The 21,585-nt window shown below is 42.9% G+C and overlaps 1 protein-coding gene across 1 annotated transcript in view; it reads right to left on the reverse strand.

Moving 5' to 3' along the window:
- The window catches only part of snx29 (sorting nexin 29), a 591,176-nt gene that overhangs the window by 554,285 nt on the left and 15,306 nt on the right, over nt 1-21,585 (reverse strand). The window contains exons 2-3 of the mRNA XM_078240877.1: nt 16,592-16,656; nt 1,354-1,406 (exon numbers count right to left, since the gene is read on the reverse strand). Coding sequence (XP_078097003.1) covers nt 1,354-1,406; nt 16,592-16,656 — 118 coding nt within the window. The remainder of the gene's footprint in view (nt 1-1,353; nt 1,407-16,591; nt 16,657-21,585) is intronic.

The raw sequence follows: 21,585 nt of genomic DNA on the forward strand, positions 1-21,585 counted from the left end.
ATTGGTATACCATACTACAATCAACATTTTTGGTTTTTGTTACAAATACATGTTAGTTTATTCAAACTGAACTATTGTCTTTTCTGGACAAACCTTGTACAGAAGCTCCCACCTCAGCAGCACTGGTCAAAGCTGTATTTTTCCTTACAATCCAACAAAATAGCTTATTTGCTTCTGAATTGGTTTTTAAGAATCATACTTATCCGAGACCACTAAACGGGCTGTGTAATGCAACACTAAGTAAGGTAGGGCCTCGCCCAAGAGATTAAATGCGGTGATAAACATGGCCCAATCTAAGAACCATCACCCAATGAAATGTGGCTGGTAGAGATGGTAGCGTTCGGAGTTGAGGTTGTGTTTTGGAAAGCCCGAGTCAGGGAGGATTGGAAAATTGATTCATTTCATTTCCAGTTGAATGGCTGACCCAACTTGTCCGATTCCTATGGACTGCCTGAAGTGGAGAGGAAATTAGGCCCACAAAAATCAGCCCACTATAAAATGAACTCAGTATATTAATAAATAAGATTGTAACAAAAATTAATACAAGGAAGAAAGTACTTGAATTTATAAAGTTCCCTTGACAGCCTCAGGCTTTACGTAGAGAAGATATTTCCATTAGTAGGAGAGACTAATATCCAAGGGCACAGCCTCAGAGTAAAGAGACGACCCTTTAGAACCGAGATGAGGAGGAATTTCTTCAGCCAGAGGGTGGTGAATTTATGGAATTCATTGCCACAGAGGGCTGTGGAGGTCAGGTCATTGAGTGCATTTAAGATAGAGATAGATAGCTTCTTGATTAATAAGGGGATCAGGGGTTATGGGGAAAAGGCAGGAGAATGGGGATGAGAAAAATATCAGCCATGATTGAATGGCAGAGCAGACTCGATGGGCTGAGTGGCCTAATTCTGCTCCTATGTCTTATGGTCTAATGATCAACGGTTACGGGGAAAAGGCAGGAGAATGAGGTTGAGAAACGCATTCAGCCATGATTGAATAGCAGAGCGGACTCGATGGGCCGAATGGGCTTAATTCTGCTTCTATATCTTATGGTCTAAAGCACTTTGTACGAAGCCCATGATCTTTGGATTCAGAGTCAAGGGTGTTACCATTGAGCCAAGACTTGGTTGAGGAACGGAGCGATTTAAAGTTTATTCATTAAGTTACAAACAAATTAACAATAATTCTAAAAAGTACTCTATACACCTGAAAATATATTTCTTCATTATTGATTAAAAACAATAAACTAAATTCTAAAAATCTGAAATGAGCACAAACATGCCAGTAATACCTTACACAAAGCAAGGAATAAATCAATCAATCACTAAGTCAGGAACAAATTGGTATTTCTCTTACCGGCTGTCAGTGTCGGATGCAATTTCCTTTCTTCCTCCAAAGCGAATTTGGCACTATATTTGAAAAAGGGAAGATGAGCAATGATAAATGCAGAGAAAAGGAAATGTTTCATAGAATCCAGACCGGCGACCTTAAAGTCTCAAAAAGCCAAAAATACATTTGTACAAGTTAATAACCACCCATCTTGTTTCAATATCTGAGAGCTTGGCTTTGGTAATATATCATTCAATAAAATCATATCATATCCTGAAACTAACTGAAGACAGCTTTATGCAACACATCCTCTTTATGCAATGAATACATAACCATGCAAATAACGGAACCCTTTGCACATTATACAGTCAATGCCCCCTAGAAAAAGCAACAGACTGCATGATACTCTCCATTTAATTACATTTATTGAACTCAACCACGTGGCCTTTCTACCAAACTTCCTCACAAGTTGAGGCTGCATATTTGAAGTTCCAACATCTGAGTGTGGCAGCAGAAGAAAGGTACCAAGGAAAGAAAAAACATCTCTTGATGCAGGTATTTTATGAATTACAAAAACGGAAAAGCATGATTTTACTGTTCTCAAAGTCTGCAATCACATTTCATTATACAAGGTTTGAAACCTGAAGTTTCTGTGGTCTCATCAAAAACAAGCGATAGTGATGTGGCAAAAGAGATTGTTTGGAGGTTGAAGCAATGCATCAACAAACAATGACAAGATTTTTGGCTGTGACAAAAGGGTCAGTTGGTTCAGCAGCAATTCCAAAGTGAATTCAGCTGAAACAAGAGGGTCCTCTCAAATGACTCACCAGTTAAGCTATGTTCCAAATAATTGTGTACAACAAACTGGCAGGAAGACCAAGTGGAAAAAAAAGCACAAAAGACAATTCTGGCAGCCATAACATGAAACACATCAAAAATAAGGTTGACAATAATTGAGAACGGTAATACAATGGGCAAAGCAATAATCACTATGATCCGATTTCTGTGCTGATGAGCTGACTCAAACAGTACAAAGTGACCCAGAAAATCGTAGATTAATGGAAAAAAAAGGAAAGCGGCACTGGGAAGAATAAAGAAAAACTCTGGGAAAAGCACGAAAGAGAAATGAAGTGTTTGAATTTTACTTTTAAAATATTGAAAATGAAAGGAAAAGCAATAAGGAGAACAGGAACTCCAAAAACATGAGGGATGTGCAGGTATGTTCTAACCCCATGAAAAGCAAGACAAATCCTGTCCAGCAGATCAGTGCCACCATCAGTCTCCTCGAAATTATCACCAAAATGATGAAGGCGTCGTCAGCAGTGCTTATTAAGCATCACTAACACGACGATAACCTGCTCACTGATGCTCAGTTTGGGTTCTGCAGAGCCACTCGGCTCCTGACCTCAATACAACCTTCAACCAAACATGGATAAGAGTGGAACACAAAAAAGAGGATGCGAGAGTGACTGTATATGATTACAAGGCAGCATTTGACCGAGTGCTTTTTTAAAAATTCATTTTACAGGATGTGGGCATTGCTTGCTAGACTAGCATTTTTATTGCCCCTTCCAAGTTTCCCTCAAGAAGGTAGTGGTAAGCTGCCTTCTTGAACCACAGTAAGAGTTTTAACAACACAAGGTTAAAGTCCAACAGGTTTATTTGGTAGCAAATACCATTAGCTTTGTATTTGCTACCAAATAAACCTGTTGGACTTTACCCTGGTGTTGTTAAGACTCTTACTGTGTTTACCCCAGTCCAACACCAGCATCTCCACTTCGTGAACCACTGCAGTCCCCAAGATGTAGGTACACCCAGAGCACTGAGGGAAGGAGTTCCACAATTTTGTCTCAGCGACAGTGAAGAAACTGATATACTTTCAAGTCAGGATGGTGAGTAGCTTGGAGAGAAACTTTCAGGTGGTGTTCCCAGATATCTGCTGCTCTTGTCCTTCAAGATGGTAATGGTTGTGGGTTTGGAAGGTGCTGCTTAAGGAATCTTAGGGAGTTCCTGCAGTGCATCTTGTAGATGGTACACATAGCTGCCACTGTTCATCAGTAGGTGAAGGAGTGAATGCTTGTGGAGGGGTAGCCATCAAGAGGGCGGTTTTGTCTTGAGTGGTGTCGAGTTTCTTGAATGTCAAGGGAAATTATTGGAGAAGATTCTTAAGGACAGGATGTACTCACATCTGGAAGGGAATAGGCTTATTAGCGATAGGCAGCATGGTTTTGTGGAAGGGAGGTCGTGTCTCACAAACTTGATTGAGTTCTTTGAGGAAATGACAAGAAAAATTGACCAGGACAGGGCAGTGGATGTTGTATACATGGGCTTTAGTAAAGCCTTCGATAAGGTTCCTCATGGCAGGCGGATACAGAAGGTGAAGTCATATGGGATCAGAGGTGAGCTGGTAAGATGGATACAAAACTGCATGGGCATAGAAAGCAGAGAGTAGCTGTGGAAGGGTAATTTTCTAACTAGAGGTCTGTGGCAAGCAGTGTTCCACAAGGATCAGTGCTGGGGCCTTTGTTGTTTGTAATATATATATATATATATATATAAAAATAAATGATTTGGAGGAAAATGTAGGTGGTCTGACTAGTAAATTTGCAGATGATACAAAAATTGGGGACGTAGCGGATAGGGAGGAAGATTGTCAGAGGATACAGCAGGATATAAATCGGCTGGAGACCTGGGCCAAAAGATGGCAGATGGAATTTAACCCAGACAAATGTGAGGTGATGCAATTTGGAAGGTCTACTGATACAATGAACGGTAGAGCACTTCGAAATATCAGCATTCAGAGGGATCTAGACATACAGATCCATAGTTGCCAGAAGGTGGACAAGATAGTCAAGAAGGCATATGGCATGTTGGCCTTCATCGGTCGGGGCATTGAGTATAGGAATTGGAAAATCATGTTGCAGCTGTATAAGACTGGTTAGGCCGCATCTGGAGTATTGTGCACAATTCTGGTCGCCACACAACCAGAAGGATGTTGATGCATTGGAAAGGGTGCAGAAGAGATTTACCAGAATGTTACCTGGTTTGGAGGGTATGGACTATGAAGAAAGGTTGAACAGACTTGGATTGTTTTCATTGGAGCGTCGGAGGATGAGAGGGAACCTGATAGAGGTTTACAAGATTATTACAGGTTTGGATAGATTGGACAGTCAGAGTCTTTTTCCAAGGATCAAAGCGTCAATTATTTGGGGGCATAGGTTGAAAGTGAGAGGGGGAAAGTTTAAAAGAGAGATGTAAGGGGCACATTTTTCACACAGAGGATGGTGAATGCCTGGAACGCAAAGCCGGAAGAGGTGGTGGAAGCAGATTCTATAACAACGTTCAAGAAGCATCTGGATAGATACATGAATATGGCAGAGAATAGAGGGATATGGACCGCGTAGAAGCAAGAAAATATTAGATTAGAGAGGCATCTGTGTCAGCACAGACTTGGTGGGCCGAAGGGCCTGTTCCTGTGCTGTACTGTTCTTTGTTAGAGCTGCACTCATCCAGGCAAGTTGAGGGCATTCCATTACACTCCTGACTTGTGCTTCATAGATAGTGGCCAGGCTTTGGGGAATCAGGTGAGTTACACGCTGCAGAATTCCTTGCCTTTGACCTGTTCTGGTACACAGTATTTATATGGCTAGTCCAGTTGAATTTCTGGTTAATGCTAATTCCCAGGATATTGATAGTGGGAATTCAACAATATTAATGCCACTGAATGTCAAGGGGTAATGTTTAAATCATCGGGCTTGAATGTTGCTTGCCAGCCCATGCCTGGATATTGTCCAGGTCTTGCTGCATTTGGACATGGACTGCATCAGTATCTGAGTCACCGCAAATGGTACTGAACATTGTACAATCATTGCGAACATCCCTACTTCTGATCTTATGATGGGAGGAAGGTCATTGATGAAGTAGCTAAAGATGGTTGGGCCTAGGACATTTCCCTGAGGAAGTGTTGCATTGAAGTCCTGGAGCTGAGATAGGGCTCCTTGATGCCATACTCGGTCAAATACTGCCTCGATGTCGACGGTAGTCACTCTCACCTCACCTCAGTGTTCAGTGGCATCAAGGAGCCCTGACAAAACTGAAGCCAATGGGAATTGGGAGGAAACTCCCCACTGGTCAGAGTCATACCCAGCACAAAGGAGAAAGATTGTGATCGTTGGAGGGCAGAGTTCTTCAGAGTAGTGTTCTAGGATCAAACACCTTCATCTGCTTCCCACCAGAATGTTCACTGATGATTGCACAATGTTGAGTACCAACTCCTCAGATACTGAAGCAATCCATGCCCATATACAGCAGGAACTGGACATCATTCAGGCTTAAACTAATAAGTGGCAAGTAACATTCTCACTACACAAGTGCCAAGCAATGACCATCTCCAACAAAAGAGAATCTAACTACCTCCCCTAGACATTCAATTACATTACCATTGCTGAATCCCCCACCATCAACATCCTAGGTCACTCCTGACCAGAAACTGAACTAAACCAGCCATATAAATACTGTGACTACAAGAACAGATCAAAGGCTGGGAATTCCAAGACAAGTAACTCAGCTCCTGACTCGCCAAAGAATGTCCAGCATCTACAAGGCATAAGCCAGGAACGAGATGGAATATTCTCTTGCTTGGATGAGTGTGACTCCTACAACAATCAAGAAGCTGGACACCATCCAGGGACTTGATCCATTTGATCAGTGCCACTTCCACCACCTTAAATGTTCATGCCCTCCATCACCAATGCAGAGTGGTAGCACCTGTACCATATGCAAGGGGTGGCACAATGGTTAGCACTGCTGCCTCACAGCGCCAGGGATTCAGGTTCGATTCCCGGCTTGGGTCGCTGTCTGTGCGGAGTCTGCACGTTCTCCCCGTGTCTGCGTGGCTTTCCTCCGAGTGCTCCGATTTCCTCCCACAGTCTGAAAGACGTGCTGGTTAGGTGCATTGACTCGAACAGGCGCCAGAGAGAGACGACTAGGGAAATTTCACAGCAACTTCATTGCAGTGTTAATGCAAGTCTTACTTGTGACTAATAAATAAACTTTTAAAACTTTATATGCAGCAACTCCTTCAACTCCTTGCAAACCCGCAGTCTCTATCACCTAGCAGGACAAGGGCAGCAGATGCATAGAACATCTGCGCCTGCAGGTTCCCCTCCATTATGTGATTACACATAATCCTGACTTGGAACTATATCAGCATTCCTTCACTGTCGCAGGATCAAAACCCTGGAACTCCCTTCCAGTAGTTCCCAGTACCTTCTCAAGGGCAATTAGGGATGGGCAATAAATGTTGGCCCTGCCAGTGACAGCCACATCCCACAAACAAAGTGATCAACTTATTTTCGTATAAAACCTAGAATGAAATACCAGAAAATTACTACAAAATGGACCAGGATTAAGGAAACAGACTACAAATAGGTTGTCTTCTCAGAGGTCCCTTTGATACAGCCTGCAACTAGAGCAACTTTAAAAAAATCTAGCTTGTACTTCAATTCTATATAACAACATGGTCAAGATAATTGCTGTACAGACAGACAATTTAGAAATATTTTCTGTTTCAGCTCTTTAACTGACCAGAATCTTGAGTTACTTGCATGCATTACAAGGCACAGAAATAGTGGCACACTGGAAGAAATTGAACAAAATTAAGAAATTAAGATGTGAAATTAGAAAAAGTGATAGACATTTTTTAAATTTTCTATGATACTTTTTTCACATGATATTTGATAAACATGTCCTCTTTTTGATCTATCTGCTACAGAATAAATGGCTTCTGGATAGACGCATTACTCTGGAAGTTTTATTTAGATTATATGACTGAAAGCATGACTGCAAGAATACTGTCAGACACAGGAAATTGCAGTTTGACTGGCTCTTTTTCATATGCAAACATGACCTGAACATTTTTTTTTATTGTGCAAGACAAGATCATAAGAAAGAGGAGGAGTAGGCCATTTAGCCCATCGAGCCTGCTCTGCCATTCAGTAAGATCATGGCTGATCAGATTGTACCTTAGCTCCACTTTCCTACCTGGCCTCACAACCTTTGAATCCTTAATAGACCAAGCAGCTAAACTAACTCAGATTTGAATATCCTAAATGATCCAGACTCCACTGCTCTCTGTGTAAGAGTATTTCAAACACTAATGATCCTCTGCAAGAATACTTCCTTACCTCAGTCTTATTTTGAAACTATGCCTCCTAGCTCTAGATTACCTTGTGAGAGGAAATATTCTCTCAACATCTACCCTGCTAAGCCTCCTCAAAATCTTACGTTTCATTCAGATTGCCTCTTAATTATTCCAAACTCCAATGCATACAGGCATAGCCTACTCAACCTTTCCTCAAACAACAGCCACTTCATCCCAGGAATCAGCCAAGTGAACCCTCTCTGAACTGCCCCAACGTAAGTATATCTTGAATAAGTAGACCAAAACTGTACCAGTCCAACCAGTGCCCCGAAGAGTTGTAAAGACAACTATAAACCATTCATTACTTGTAATCGTACTGCCAGCCAAACATTACCCAAGAAACTTGTGGGGATGGGGGATGATTCAAGCCAGGAATGGTGACAAGTTTGGGAAAGGGCAGAGGACCAGTGATGCGTTAGGATAGGGACTGGGGAAAGGAGAGACAAAGTAGAAATAAAACATGGCATGATTGGATGCCTGTATGCATAAGAGATGAGAGAAGCTGGGGTTGTTGTCCTTAGAGCAGAGAAGGCTAAGTGAAGATTTAATAGTGATGTTCAAAGTCATGTAAGGTAAATAAGAAAAAACTTTTTCCACTAGCAGAAGGGTCAGTAAACAAAGGACAATGGTTTAATCCATTGGCAAAAAGCACAGGCGAGATTAGGAAAATCTTTTCTTGCACAGTAAGCTGTGATGATCTGAAACGGCCTGCTTGAAAGGGTGGTGGAAGGACATTCAATAAAGTTTTAAATGGGAAACATCTGCAAGGCTTTAGGGAAAAAGGACAAATTGAATAGCTCTTTCAAACAGCTGTTTTAGGCACAACGGGCCTCTTTGGTACGATATCATTCTATGTTACAGACAGAAACATGGGAAGTAACGTGCTGGAGTACAGATTAGCAGCTGAGAGAGAGAGAATGTGCAAACTCCACACAGACAGTGACCCAAGCTAGGAATCAAACCCGAGTCCCTGGAGCTGTGAGGCAGCAGTGCTAACCGCTGTGCCACCGTGCGCCCATGAAGTTGGGGGAAGGTTGCATCAGTTGACCATGCAGCTGCAGAAGAGTTTCCCAAGATGCTGCAAAAATACATTGAGAGAGGCAAACTTTAACACGTTCAAAACTGACCTGTTCTAGAAGAAAACGCCAAATAGAACCAACATATCAAAAGAAAGGCCACCTCCTGCCTTTAAAGCAGCAAAGGACAGACTAAAATTTCTAATATGTATGGTCAGTACTTAAAAAATTCTGCAACCAGCCTGAACGAGTACGCCACTACAGTAACTGACTTCATTAGCAAGTGTGCAGAAGACTGTGTGCCAGGGAAGCAAATCCATGTGTTCCCCAACCGGAAACAAAGGATGAACAGGGATATCCACTGCTTGCTGAAGTCCAGGTCTGAGGTGTTCAAATCAGGTGACACTGACCTATACAAGAAATGATGTGGATATGCCAGCATTGGACTGGGGTAAACACAGTAAGAAGTCTCACAACACCAGGTTAAAGTCCAACAGGTTTATTTGGTAGCACAAGCCACTAGCTTTCGGAGTGCTGCTCCTTCATCAGGTGAGTGGGAATTCTGTTCACAAACTCAATTTACAAAATAATGGTTGGAATGCGAGACTTTACAGGTAATAAAGTCTTAAAGGTACAGACAATGTGAGTGGAGAGAGCATTAAGCACAGGTTAAAGAGATGTGTATTGTCTCCAGCTGGGACAGTTAGTGAGATTTTGCAAGCCCAGGCAAGTTGTGGGGGTTACAAATAGTGCGACATGAACCCAAGATCCCGGTTGAGGCCGTCCTCATGTGTGTGGAACTTGGCTATCAGTCTCTGCTCAGCAACTCTGCGCTGTCGTGAAGGCCGCCTTGGAGAACACTTACCCGAAGATCAGAGGCCGAATGCCCATGACCGCTGAAGTGTTCCCCAATAGGAAGAGAACACTCTTGCCTGCTGATTGTGGAGCGGTGTTCATTCATCCGTTGTCGTAGCATCTGCATGGTCTCCCCAATGTACCATGCCTCGGGACATGCTTTCCTGCAGTGTATCAGGTAGACAATATTGGCCGAGTTGCAAGTGTATGTACCGTGTACCTGGTGGATGGTGTTCTCACGTGAGATGATGACATCCGTGTCGATGATCCGGCACGTCTTGCAGAGGTTGCTGTGGCAGGGTTGTGTGGTGTCGTGGTCACTGTTCTCCTGAAGGTTGGGTACTTTGCTGTGGACAATGGTCTGTTTGAGGTTGTGCAGTTGTTTGAAGGCAAGAAGTGGGGGTGTGGGGATGGTCTTGGCAAGATGTTCATCTTCACCTCTCCACTCTCCACTCACATTGTCTGTACCTTTAAGACTTGATTGCCTGTAAAGACTTGCATTCCAACCATTATTTTGTAAATTGAGTTTGTGTCTTTATATGCCCTGTTTGTGAACAGAACTCCCACTCACCTGATGAAGGGGCAGCGCTCCAAAAACTAGTGGCTTGTGCTACCAAATAAACCTGTTGGACTTTAACCTGGTGTTGTGAGACTTCTTACTGTCTATACAAGAAAGCCAGATACATAAGAACATAAGAACAGAAGAAATAGGAGCAGGAGTAGGCCATCTAGCCCCTCGAGCCTGCCCCGCCATTCAATAAGATCATGGCTGATCTGACGTGGATCAGTACCACTTACCCGCCTGATCCCCATAACCCTTAATTCCCTTACCGATCAGGAATCCATCCATCCGCGCTTTAAACATATTCAGCGAGGTAGCCTCCACCACCTCAGTGGGCAGAGAATTCCAGAGATTCACCACCCTCTGGGAGAAGAAGTTCCTCCTCAACTCTGTCTTAAACCGACCCCCCTTTATTTTGAGGCTGTGTCCTCTAGTTTTAACTTCCTTACTAAGTGGAAAGAATCTCTCCGCCTCCACCCTATCCAGCCCCCGCATTATCTTATAAGTCTCCATAAGATCCCCCCTCATCCTTCTAAACTCCAACGAGTACAAACCCAATCTCCTCAGCCTCTCCTCATAATCCAAACCCCTCATCTCCGGTATCAACCTGGTGAACCTTCTCTGCACTCCCTCCAATGCCAATATATCCTTCCTCATATAAGGGGACCAATACTGCACACAGTATTCCAGCTGCGGCCTCACCAATGCCCTGTACAGGTGCATCAAGACATCCCTGCTTTTATATTCTATCCCCCTCGCAATATAGGCCAACATCCCATTTGCCTTCTTGATCACCTGTTGTACCTGCAGACTGGGCTTTTGCGTCTCATGCACAAGGACCCCCAGGTCCCTTTGCACGGTAGCATGTTTTAATTTGTTTCCATTGAGATAGTAATCCCATTTGTTATTATTTCCTCCAAAGTGTATAACCTCGCATTTCTCAACGTTATACTCCATTTGCCATATCCTCGCCCACTCACTCAGCCTGTCCAAATCTCTCTGCAGATCTTCTCCGTCCTCCACACGATTCACTTTTCCACTTATCTTTGTGTCGTCTGCAAACTTCGTTACCCTACACTCCGTCCCCTCCTCCAGATCATCTATATAAATGGTAAACAGTTGCGGCCCGAGTACCGATCCCTGCGGCACGCCACTAGTTACCTTCCTCCAACCGGAAAAACACCCATTTATTCCGATTCTTTGCTTCCTGTCGGATAGCCAGTCCCCAATCCACTTTAACACACTACCCCCAACTCCGTGTGCCCTAATCTTCTTCAGCAGCCTTTTATGGGGCACCTTATCAAACACCTTTTGGAAATCCAAAAACACCGCATCCACCGGTTCTCCTCCATCAACCGCCCTAGTCACATCTTCATAAAAATCCAACATGTTCATCAAGCACGACTTTCCCCTCATGAATCCATGCTGCGTCTGATTGATCGAACCATTTCTATCCAGATGCCCTGCTATCTCCTCTTTAATAATGGATTCCAGCATTTTCCCTACTACGATCTAAGGAGATCCATCAAAGATGCCAAAAGACAATACCGGAACAAGTTAGAGTCCCAGGTTAGCCACACTGACCCCCGCCGACTATGGCAAGGTTTGCAAGGCATAACAGGTTACAAGATGAAGACATGTAAAATCGCCGGTTCCAATACCCCCCTCCCTGATGAGCTCAATGTATTCTATGCCCCTTTTGAGCAAGAGGTCAGCGAGAGCACGCCCTCCACCCTGGAAGCCCTGGATGAACCTGTATCTGGGGTCACCATTGCAGATGTCAGAGCAGCTTTGTGGAAGGTCAACCCATGGAAAGCGACTGGCCCAGATGGAGTACCCAGACGTGCACTCAGATCCTGCGCGGATCAGCTGGCGGAGGTATTCACAGACATCTTCAACCTCTCTTCACAACAATCTGATGTCCCCATCTACTTCAAGAAGATGTCCATCATCCCGGTACCCAAGAAAAACCAAGCAGCGTGCCTTAATGACTATCAGCTGGTGGCTCTGATGTCCATCATTATGAAGTGTTTCGAAAGGTTAGTCATGGGACGAATCAATTCCAGCCTCCCGGACTACCTGGATCCACTACAGTTTGCCGACCGCCGCAACAGGTCCACAGCAGATGCCATCTCCCTGGTGCTGCACTCAACCCTGGAACACCTAGATAACAAGGACAACTATGTCAGACTCCTATTTGTTGACTACAGCTCAGCCTTCAACACTATTATTCCCACAAAACCCATCTCCAAACTCCATGGCCTGGGTCTCGGCAGCTCCCTCAGCGACTGGATCCTGAACTCCCTAACTTACATACCACTATCAGTAAGGATAGGCAACAACACCTACTCCATGATCAGCCTCAACACCGGTGCCCCACAAGGTTGTGTTCTCAGCCCCTTATTAAATTCCTTATGCACCTATGATCGTGTGGCCAAATTCCCCTCCAATTCGATTTTCAAGTTTGCTAACGACACCACCATAGTGGGTCAGATCTCAAACAATGATGAGACAGAGTACAGGAATGAGATAGAGAATCTGATGAACTGGTGCAGCAACAATAATCTCTCCCTCAATGTCAACAAAACGAAGGAGATTGTCATCGACTTCAGGAAGCATAAAGGAGAACGTGCCCCTGTCTACATCAATGGGGACAAAGTAGAAAGGGTCGAGAGCTTCACGTTTTTAGCTGTCCAGATCACCAGCAACTAGCCCTGGTCCTCCCCCATGCCAACACTATAGTTAAGAAAGCTCACCAACGCCTCCATTTTCTCAGAAGACCAAGGAAGTTTGACATATCAGCTACGACTCTCACCAACTTTTACAGATGCACCATAGAAAGCATTCTTTCTTGTTGTATCACAACTTGGTATGGCTCCTGCTCTGCCCAAGAGCGCAAGGAACTACAAAAGGTTGTGAATGTAGCCCAATCCATCACGCAAACCAGCCTCCCATCCATTGACTCTGTCTACACTTTCCGCTGCCTCGGCAAAGCAGCCAGCATAATTAAGGACCCCACGCACCCCGGACATTCTCTCTTCCACCTTTTGTTCTTTGTTCTTCCTTCGGGAAAAAGATACAAAAGTCTGAGGTCATGTCCCAACCGACTCAAGAACAGCTTCTTCCTTGCTGCTGTCAGACTTTTGAATGGACTTACCTTGCATTAAGTTGATCTTTCTCTATACCCTTGCTAGGACTGTAACACTACATTCTGCACTCTCTGGTTTCCTTCTCTATGAATGATATGTCTTGTCTGTATAGTGCGCAAGAAACAATACTTTTCACTCATTGTTAATACGTGTGACAATAATAAATCAAATCAAATCAAATCATGCCAATGTGGTTTGTCTTAAGTGCAAGCCAATGCTAGCTTACAGATCAGAAAAACTCGAACTTTTAAAGGGAAAAATAAATCTTCTCTGCCAGTCTTTTGGAAGGCTAATAGCATTGCCTGGGTGACAGCAGTAGTATCTGAAGACTATTTCCAGAATTGCTTCCTGCCACAGGTCAGCCTTTCAAGGCCCTACTAATCTTTGATAATACACCTGGACATCCACAATCTCTTGCAGAGAGCCATCCAGAGGTTGACATCACTTACCGAGTCAATGGACCAGGCGGTCATGGCATCATTCAAGGTTTACTGCAGCCAAAAAAAATTTAGCCACATTCTTCATCTTATGGAAGCAGAGCCTTCAACCACAGACTGCGATTGCTGGCAGGAATTCAATTTCCTCATAGCAGTCAGCATAATTAAGAACTCATGGGATTAAGTTAAAGCTGCAACCATAAATGCCTGCTGGAAAATAGTTTGGCCCGAGGTTGTGAATGATTTCCCAGGGTTCCCCAATGTGGCTGGTGAAGTGGCCAGGATTGTTGACTTGGCCAAAAAAGTTGGGGAGGAGGGATTTGAAGACCGAACCAAAAAAGAAGTGGATGAGTTGCTTCAATCTCATCATGAGGAATTCTCTACGGAATAAGTGGTTGAACTGATGAAATGAAATGAAATGAAAATAAACAGGAGCAGAAGCAGGAAGAAAAGCCTAAGGCGGCACATTTTATAACCAAGATGATGGTCGATCTCATAAGATCAGCTGAAGATTTGAACAAATAGAATACAGACCATGATACAAACATGGGAAGAAGAGTTGCCTATTATAGAGCAATTGACACGGCTATTGTTCCTTATTAGGAACTTTACAAAAATGAAAAGCAAAATGTGCAGGAGTCAAGAATAACATTATTCTTTTCATCCACTTCAACGTTGACATCAGCCACTTCATCTACTTCCTCTTTCTCCACTCTCAAGTACTGTCCTGTAATCTGTAAATGTGGCAAACATTATTGTACTGTATCTCAGAGATAGTTTTTATAGCCTCTGAGTGACAAATTTAACATTGTTTTTGTTTATGGGCGGCATGGTGGCACAGTGGTTTGCACTGCTGCCTCACAGTGTCAGGGAGCCGGGTTTGATTCCCTGCTTGGGTCATTGTCTGTGTGGAGTTTGCACATTCTCCCCGTATCTGCATGGGTTTCCACCGGATGCTCCGGTTTCCTCACACAGTCTGAAAGACGTGCCGGATGGGTGCACTGGCCATGCTAAATTCTCCCTCAGTGTACCTGAACAGGCGTCAGAGTGTGGCGACTAGGGGATTTTCACAATAACTTCATTGCAGTGTTAATGTAAGCCTACTTGTGACTAATAAATAAACTTTACTTGCATTGTCAATTTACCCAGTAAAATAGTCTTACATTTATTCAAAGACTTTGTTTTTATTGCCTCTGCTCCTTTCAAAGGAATTGCTTTTAGGATGACTGGATTCGTTCCCATTATGAAATACATGCGCCATTCACAATTTTGCCCTTTGCAAGAGTTCATGGGAACATAACCCCCACGAATGCTGGGACTCTGCTGTTCGTATCTCTCCTACAAGGTGACCTCCACCCTAGCCAGAAACAGGTCCAACCTTCACTTAAAGAAATTCAGCCTATCAGCACATACTGTACAAAGCAGCAAACTGTTCCACAGATACACTATTCTGAGAAAAGAAGAATCTTCTAACATGTAATACTGCCCTGACATAACTTGGAAGAGTGACTCTGGTCCATCTTAACCTGTTTAATTTGAAACAGTTTGTCTACACAATCTAGTCCAATGCAATGATTTGGTCATCATCTCCAAACCTCTGTTTGGCCTCACCCCTCCCTACTCCCTGCAAATTCCAACATGAGAGCACGCACACTTCCACGTCAACCAAACACTCTTTAAACTCCCTCTGTGTATCATCTCACCATGCACATTTTCCACCTCCATTCAAAAGATTTCCCAGAAAATCTCTCTTCCATCATGTTCTGGTTGCCATTACTAACCATTCTCCCTTCACTGTTTGTTGCCTGCCTGCCCCCGCCCCCCCCCCCCCCCCCCCGACAATGATTCAAAGTAAATTTTGAAACACTGCTTGGCTATTCCAAAAGAGTTTAAGTGCACAGAATGAAGAAAATCAAGATCCGTACTGCACCCCAAATTCAAATGCAAACCCAATTCTCATCAATTTTCACATTCATTAAATTACATAAATAAATGAATCCAAAGCTCTAAGAGCACACTGTGGAGAATCATGAAAATGCACTTATACTCTCCAAGAGAGCGTGACCCAATAATTCAATTAGAAAATTATTTATTTTTCTGTGTATATAAATAGTCCTAAATTATCTTTTTGTAAATGCATGCAAGTTGACAATCTGAGTAATATGTTATATTTCAGTGTGGAAATTGTGAAACATTTCTAGTTACAATGACATCAATAAGGTGATGTTTCACGGAAAAGACTTCGCACTTGTAAGGCATGTAATCATGGACGTTTTAAATATCATTTTCACTGCCCTATTGAAGTGACAATGCAAAAATACTTCAAATACATTTTCTATGAGCTGATGAATAAACCTCCCCCAGTACCACAGTAGAAAACAGTACCACTGCACGCTACCAAATAAACCTGTTGGACTTTTTAACCTGGAGTTGTTAAAACTCTTACTGATGAAAATCCTTCATAGTTTTCTGCTGTCTCTCGTATTAGGTGTTACACAGTAAATGTGAACTAAACCACCTCGGGAAAGTGTCTCAGTTATAGTTAAAGCAGATGCTAACACAACTTCATGGAGAATCAACTCATCAGAAGATTTCAAAATTCTGTATCATAGAATCATAGAAACCCTACAGTGCAGAAGGAGGCCATTCGGCCCATCGAGTCTGCACCGACCACAATCCCACCCAGGCCCTACCCCCACATATTTACTCGCTAATCCCTCTAACCTACGCATCCCAGGTCTCTAAGGGGCAATTTTTAACCTTGGCCAATCAACCTAACCCGCACATCTTTGGACATTTAGGACATCCAGGGATCAGCTTCTTCTACTCAAAACAGTCAAAACACCTATTCAATGAATCAGCGCTTCACAACTTGCGTCAGTTTGCACCAACCTACTTATTTCCTTGTGAAATATTAACTTTTGTGTTTTCACCAGAGATACCACGGGACCTACTGTGCGTTACCAGCATTTTTTGTTCTTATTGACCCATAAAGTACTTTCTGACTTATAAATGAAAGTCAGTGTAATAAAAGTTTTATTTACCTGCTTAACAGCATCAAGAAGTCTTTCAAGCAATGACTGCCTCCTACTGTCATTTTGTTGAGACACTGAAATCAAATTAAATGTACAGAATTAGGTGCAAGCTATATTATGGACATTGAGTTATAGAATCATAGAACAGTTACATCACAGAAGAAAGCATTTCCTCATGTCACATTGCTTCTTTTGCCATTCACCTTAAAACGGAGTTGCCTGGTTCTTAATCCTTCCAAAATCTGTCCATATCTCTCATGGTTTTGAACACCTCTATCAAATCTCCTCCAAACCCTCTTTTCTCTAAGGCAAACAATCTCAACTTTCCCAATGTGACTGAAGTTCATCAACTTTGGAACCCATTCTCATGAATCTTTTCTGCACCCTCCATAACACCTTCACATCCTTCTGAAAATGTGGTGGCAGGACTGGACACAATACTACAGCTGACGCTAAACCAGTGAAGCCCAGGATGCAGCATGCTTTATTACCCATTTTCTCAACCCACCCTGCCACTTTCAATAATTTCTACACATACAACCTCAGGCCCCTCTGCTCCTGCACCCCATTTAGAATTGTACCTTTAATTTTATAATGCCTCTCCTTGTTCCTCCTACCAAAATGAGCAACTTCACAATTCTTTGCACTAAATTTCATCTGTCACTTGTCCGCCCTTTTTGCCTGCCTATGTCCTTTTAGATTTGACCCTCCTCTTCTTAGTCCCTTGATGACAGCTTCCATTCTGCTTTGATAGGTTCTGAGATGGCTGAAAGTCCCATGAGTGCTCTGCAGAATTTGTTACATGCAGGGCGGGTGATGCTTGAAGTGTCAGACAAATGAGGTATCTGGAGGTTCATGTGCTCTGTCACCTCGATTTCACCTCTCCGTGTTCCCAACAAAGTCTCTTTGGTGCCTTCCTACATAAACCGTCTCTATTTTAGTTGGTAAAAAGCCAGGGACTCCCATGGGTTGGCAGGGATATTTGATCTCTTCAGGGATGTTTTGAGGACATCCCTAAAATCCTTCTACTGTCTTCCTGGGAGTCTCCTGCCACGACCGAGTAGGACGAGTGGCTTCATGAATCTGGTGTCAGGCATGTGAATGACGTGTCCCAACCAGTGGAGCTGATTAGCGCCTCTATTCAGGGTATGCTGGTTTGGGAGTGGATGCTGCTACTGAACCACCTTTCTTACCACCAGATTTGAAGGATCTTATTACTGCACTGCTGATGGTACCTCTCCAACATTTTGAGGTGCCTGCTGTAGGTTATCAAAGCTTCCAAGGCATACAGGAGCGCAGAGATCACTGCTACAGTAACCTTAGTCAGAAGTTTGACATCCAGGGTCTGAAATACTCTTTTCCCTAGTTTAACACAGTTCATCCCAAAGTTCACAATCCTTCCAAGTTTTGCATTATCTGCAACATCCAAGTCTAAGTAATTAATATATATCTAGATGTTAATTAATGTACAAGCAAAGCATCATGAAAAACAGGTTACTTCCTCATTCACTTTTTTTCTTGAGAGCACACTGCATGCCATTTTTCTCTGCATAATAACTACAGTTTAAATAATTAGTGTCATATGAAGCACTCAAAGTTTCTTCAGACACCGTTAAGTAAGGTACTAAATAAATAGAAGTCTTTCTTTTCTGTCACACTTTAAGAAATTTAAGCAATATTTCTGGCATATCCTTTGGCTCACAAAAAGCAATGCCTTGGAAGAATTGCAAGTCACATTTTTTGATTTATTATTGTATTACATACAACCTCAGGCCCCACTGCTCCTGCACCCCATGTATTACATAGAACAAAGAACAAAACAGCACAGGAACAGGCCCTTCGGCCCTCCAAGCCTGCGCCGCTTGTGTGCCCACTAGACCATTCTTTTGTATCCCTCTATTCCCAGTCTGTTCAGGTGGTTATCTAGATAAGTATTAAACAATCCCAGCGTGTCTGCCTCAATCACCTTGCTTGGCAGTGCATTCCAAGCCCCCACCACCCGCTGTGTAAAAAACGTCCCCCTGACATCTGTGTTGAACCTTGCCCCCCTCACCTTGAACCCGTGACCCCTTGTGTTCGTCACCTCCGACCTGGGAAAAAGCTTCCCACTGTTCACTCTATCTATGCCCTTCATAATTTTATACACCTCTATTAGGTCGCCCCTCATCCTCTGTCTTTCCAGGGAGAACAACCCCATGTATTAACATACAGTGAAAAGTATTGTTTCTTGCGCACGACACAGAAAGCATACCATTCATAGAGAAGGAAATGAGAGAATGCAGAATGTAGTGTTGCAGTCATAGCTCAGGTGTTGAGAAAGATCAACTTAATGCAAGGTAAGTCCATTCAAAAGTCTGACAGCAGCAGGGAAGAAGCTGTTCTTCAGTGGGTTGGTACGTGACCTCAGACTTTCGTATCTTTTTCCCAAAGGAAGAAGGTGGAAGAGAGAATGTCGGGGTGCGTGGGGTCCTTAATTATGCTGGCTGCTTTGCAGAGGCAGCGGGAAGTGTAGACAGAGTCAATGGATGGGAGGCTGGTTTGCGTGATGGATTGGGCCAAAATATATTATCAATTGTTCAGGATGACAGAACAAGCAAATATTATAGTAACATTATTCACCATTCCATGACTGAGAGGTTAGACTGAATACTTACTCCCAGGTTTTTGCCAGTAGTTTAAGAGCCAAAGTTGAGACTAAGCAGCCATTTCATTTTCCCTCCTTTCTCCTTAACCACCCCACGGAATACATTACAAAAATGACACAAAAACTTTAGTGTATCTCATTAAATCACTGTGATCTGAACATACACAATAGATGGTCAACGAGTATACCTGATTTAAGTGGAGTTGTAACATTGAATTCTATCAAATTGTTTCAAAAAACATTCATATTGATGAACTTCCCACACAGTAAATTCCAATTTTCAAACATGCTGTGGGTGGAAGTAGGATGAGCGACCACAGTGACCGAATCACTCTGTACACCAATCACACAATCAGCCAGAGATCCAATAAAAATGCAGTGAAAACTTCATTTTTACTTTTACCAATAACAAAAAAACAACCATGGTATTGTATAAACCTTAACAATTAAACACCGTTCCAACAAAACAAATCCCATAAACAAACTTTTGCCATAGGTTTAACACAGCAAAGACTAATGGTCACGTGATACTGGTATTTAGTCCTTTGGTTGAATACTGCAGTTCTTTTGAGAGACACACACAGAAAGGCTTGAAGTCAGAACAGCTTCCCAAAACACCAGGGAGACTCTAGTTAAGCCAACCACCAACAGCAGATTTTCTACTCCAAGAAGGCCAGGAACCTTGCTTCCAGCTAACAGCAGAACTTCCAAAACCTGAGAGAGAGAGTGTGTGTGAATGAAACACTGCTTTCTAGCTTCATGTCTACCCCCTTCTAACCTAAAATTGCTGCCAGCCAAATTAAAAGTGAAACCTTGAATTCACTATGAAGAAAAAACTGCCCAAGCACATCACCTGCAACCAGTCTTCCTCCTAACACGGTAAGGTTATAAAACAACTCCCAGAAAGTACCCCAGGCCCAGAGTAAAAATAAACAAAACCCCATTTAAGCCATTGAAGCAGCAATAAAAGAACTTTCAGCAGACGGCCCTAAAACAATAAACAAAACTGAAAAGGTCTGCTTACAACTGCAGACATGATTTTTTTAAATTCTTAAAGGTACACGTGACCATTAGTCTTTGCTGTGTTATGTCATACAAATGTATGAATTGATCTATAGAGTTGTCATAAGAGTCGAGTGGCACGGCGACGCAGTGGTCAGCACACCCGGGTTCAATTCTGGCCTTGGGTGACGGTCTGTGTGGAGGTTGCACGTTCTCCTCGTGTCTGCGTGGGTTTCCTCTGGGTGCTCCTGTTTCCTTCCACACTCCAAAGATGTGCGGGTTAGGGTGATTGGCCACGGTAAATTGCCCCTTAGTGTCAGGAGGATTGTGGTCGGTGCAGACTTGATGGGCCGAATGTCCTCCTTCTATGCTGTAGGGATTCTATGAAAAGTTGAATTCGGAGGGTTGAGACAGCCAGAGCAAGGCACAATTTAACCAGTTTCTTTTACCTCAACTCCTCTAGCCCTCCCCATTCCTCCAATTTCAGACTCTCGTGTATCACCACACCACATGCTGTGAAATTTCTTCCCTCAGTTCCAACATGTCAAGGCTGCTCCATGTCCCACTCTCTCCACCTCCTTCAACAAGATCCTTAAAACACAATTCTGTAACCAAGCCTTTAGTTCCCTCCACCTAGTCTCTCTTAAGTTTGACATCCATTTTCGCTTCTGCATCTTTGTCTGTCTGTCAATATTAAAGATGCTATGTAAATGCAGTTGTTGCTGTTTCTGGAAAATGGGTTTGGCAGCTCAGGAAAATTCCCAACTTGCCCAAGACTTTATTGTTCTTGGTCGGGCTCCAAGTCAAAGAAATTGGCACAAGACAATGCTGCAATTAAGACATTAACTTCGGAACACCAGAGTTCCTAATACCAAAATATCACAGGAAATCTAATGGAAACATGGAAAACTTTAACAAGATACAAGAGATTTCACAGACTTGAATGTCAATTAAGGAAATAAGTTGAACATCTGGAACTGCAAACTTCTATATAGTATCAAAAAACAGGAAAAGATTTCAAGAATTAGAGCTGTTAATTTAATGGCAAATTCTTATTTATACTGTCAACTGCATGTCAATTTCAAACTCCAAACCAATCCAGGATGAATGTACCCTAAGGTAAAATTCAGATCTATTAGTGTCACTAGAAAATTAATGGAGACATTCTTAATTAGTCCCAGTTTCAATTACATTTATTGTTAAGTTGCAAAGTAAGGCCAAATGAGGTACAATGCACATAAGCTTCCAGATTTATTGACACATCCACTCAATATTGCTCATCATATTAGCCCTTTATAAACTATTCCCAACCAAAATGGAAATAGACTTGAAAAACATTTATGAACACGTGCTGACC

Source organism: Mustelus asterias, chromosome 23 (assembly GCF_964213995.1).
Source record: "Mustelus asterias chromosome 23, sMusAst1.hap1.1, whole genome shotgun sequence".
Classification (NCBI taxonomy): Eukaryota; Metazoa; Chordata; class Chondrichthyes; order Carcharhiniformes; family Triakidae; genus Mustelus; species Mustelus asterias.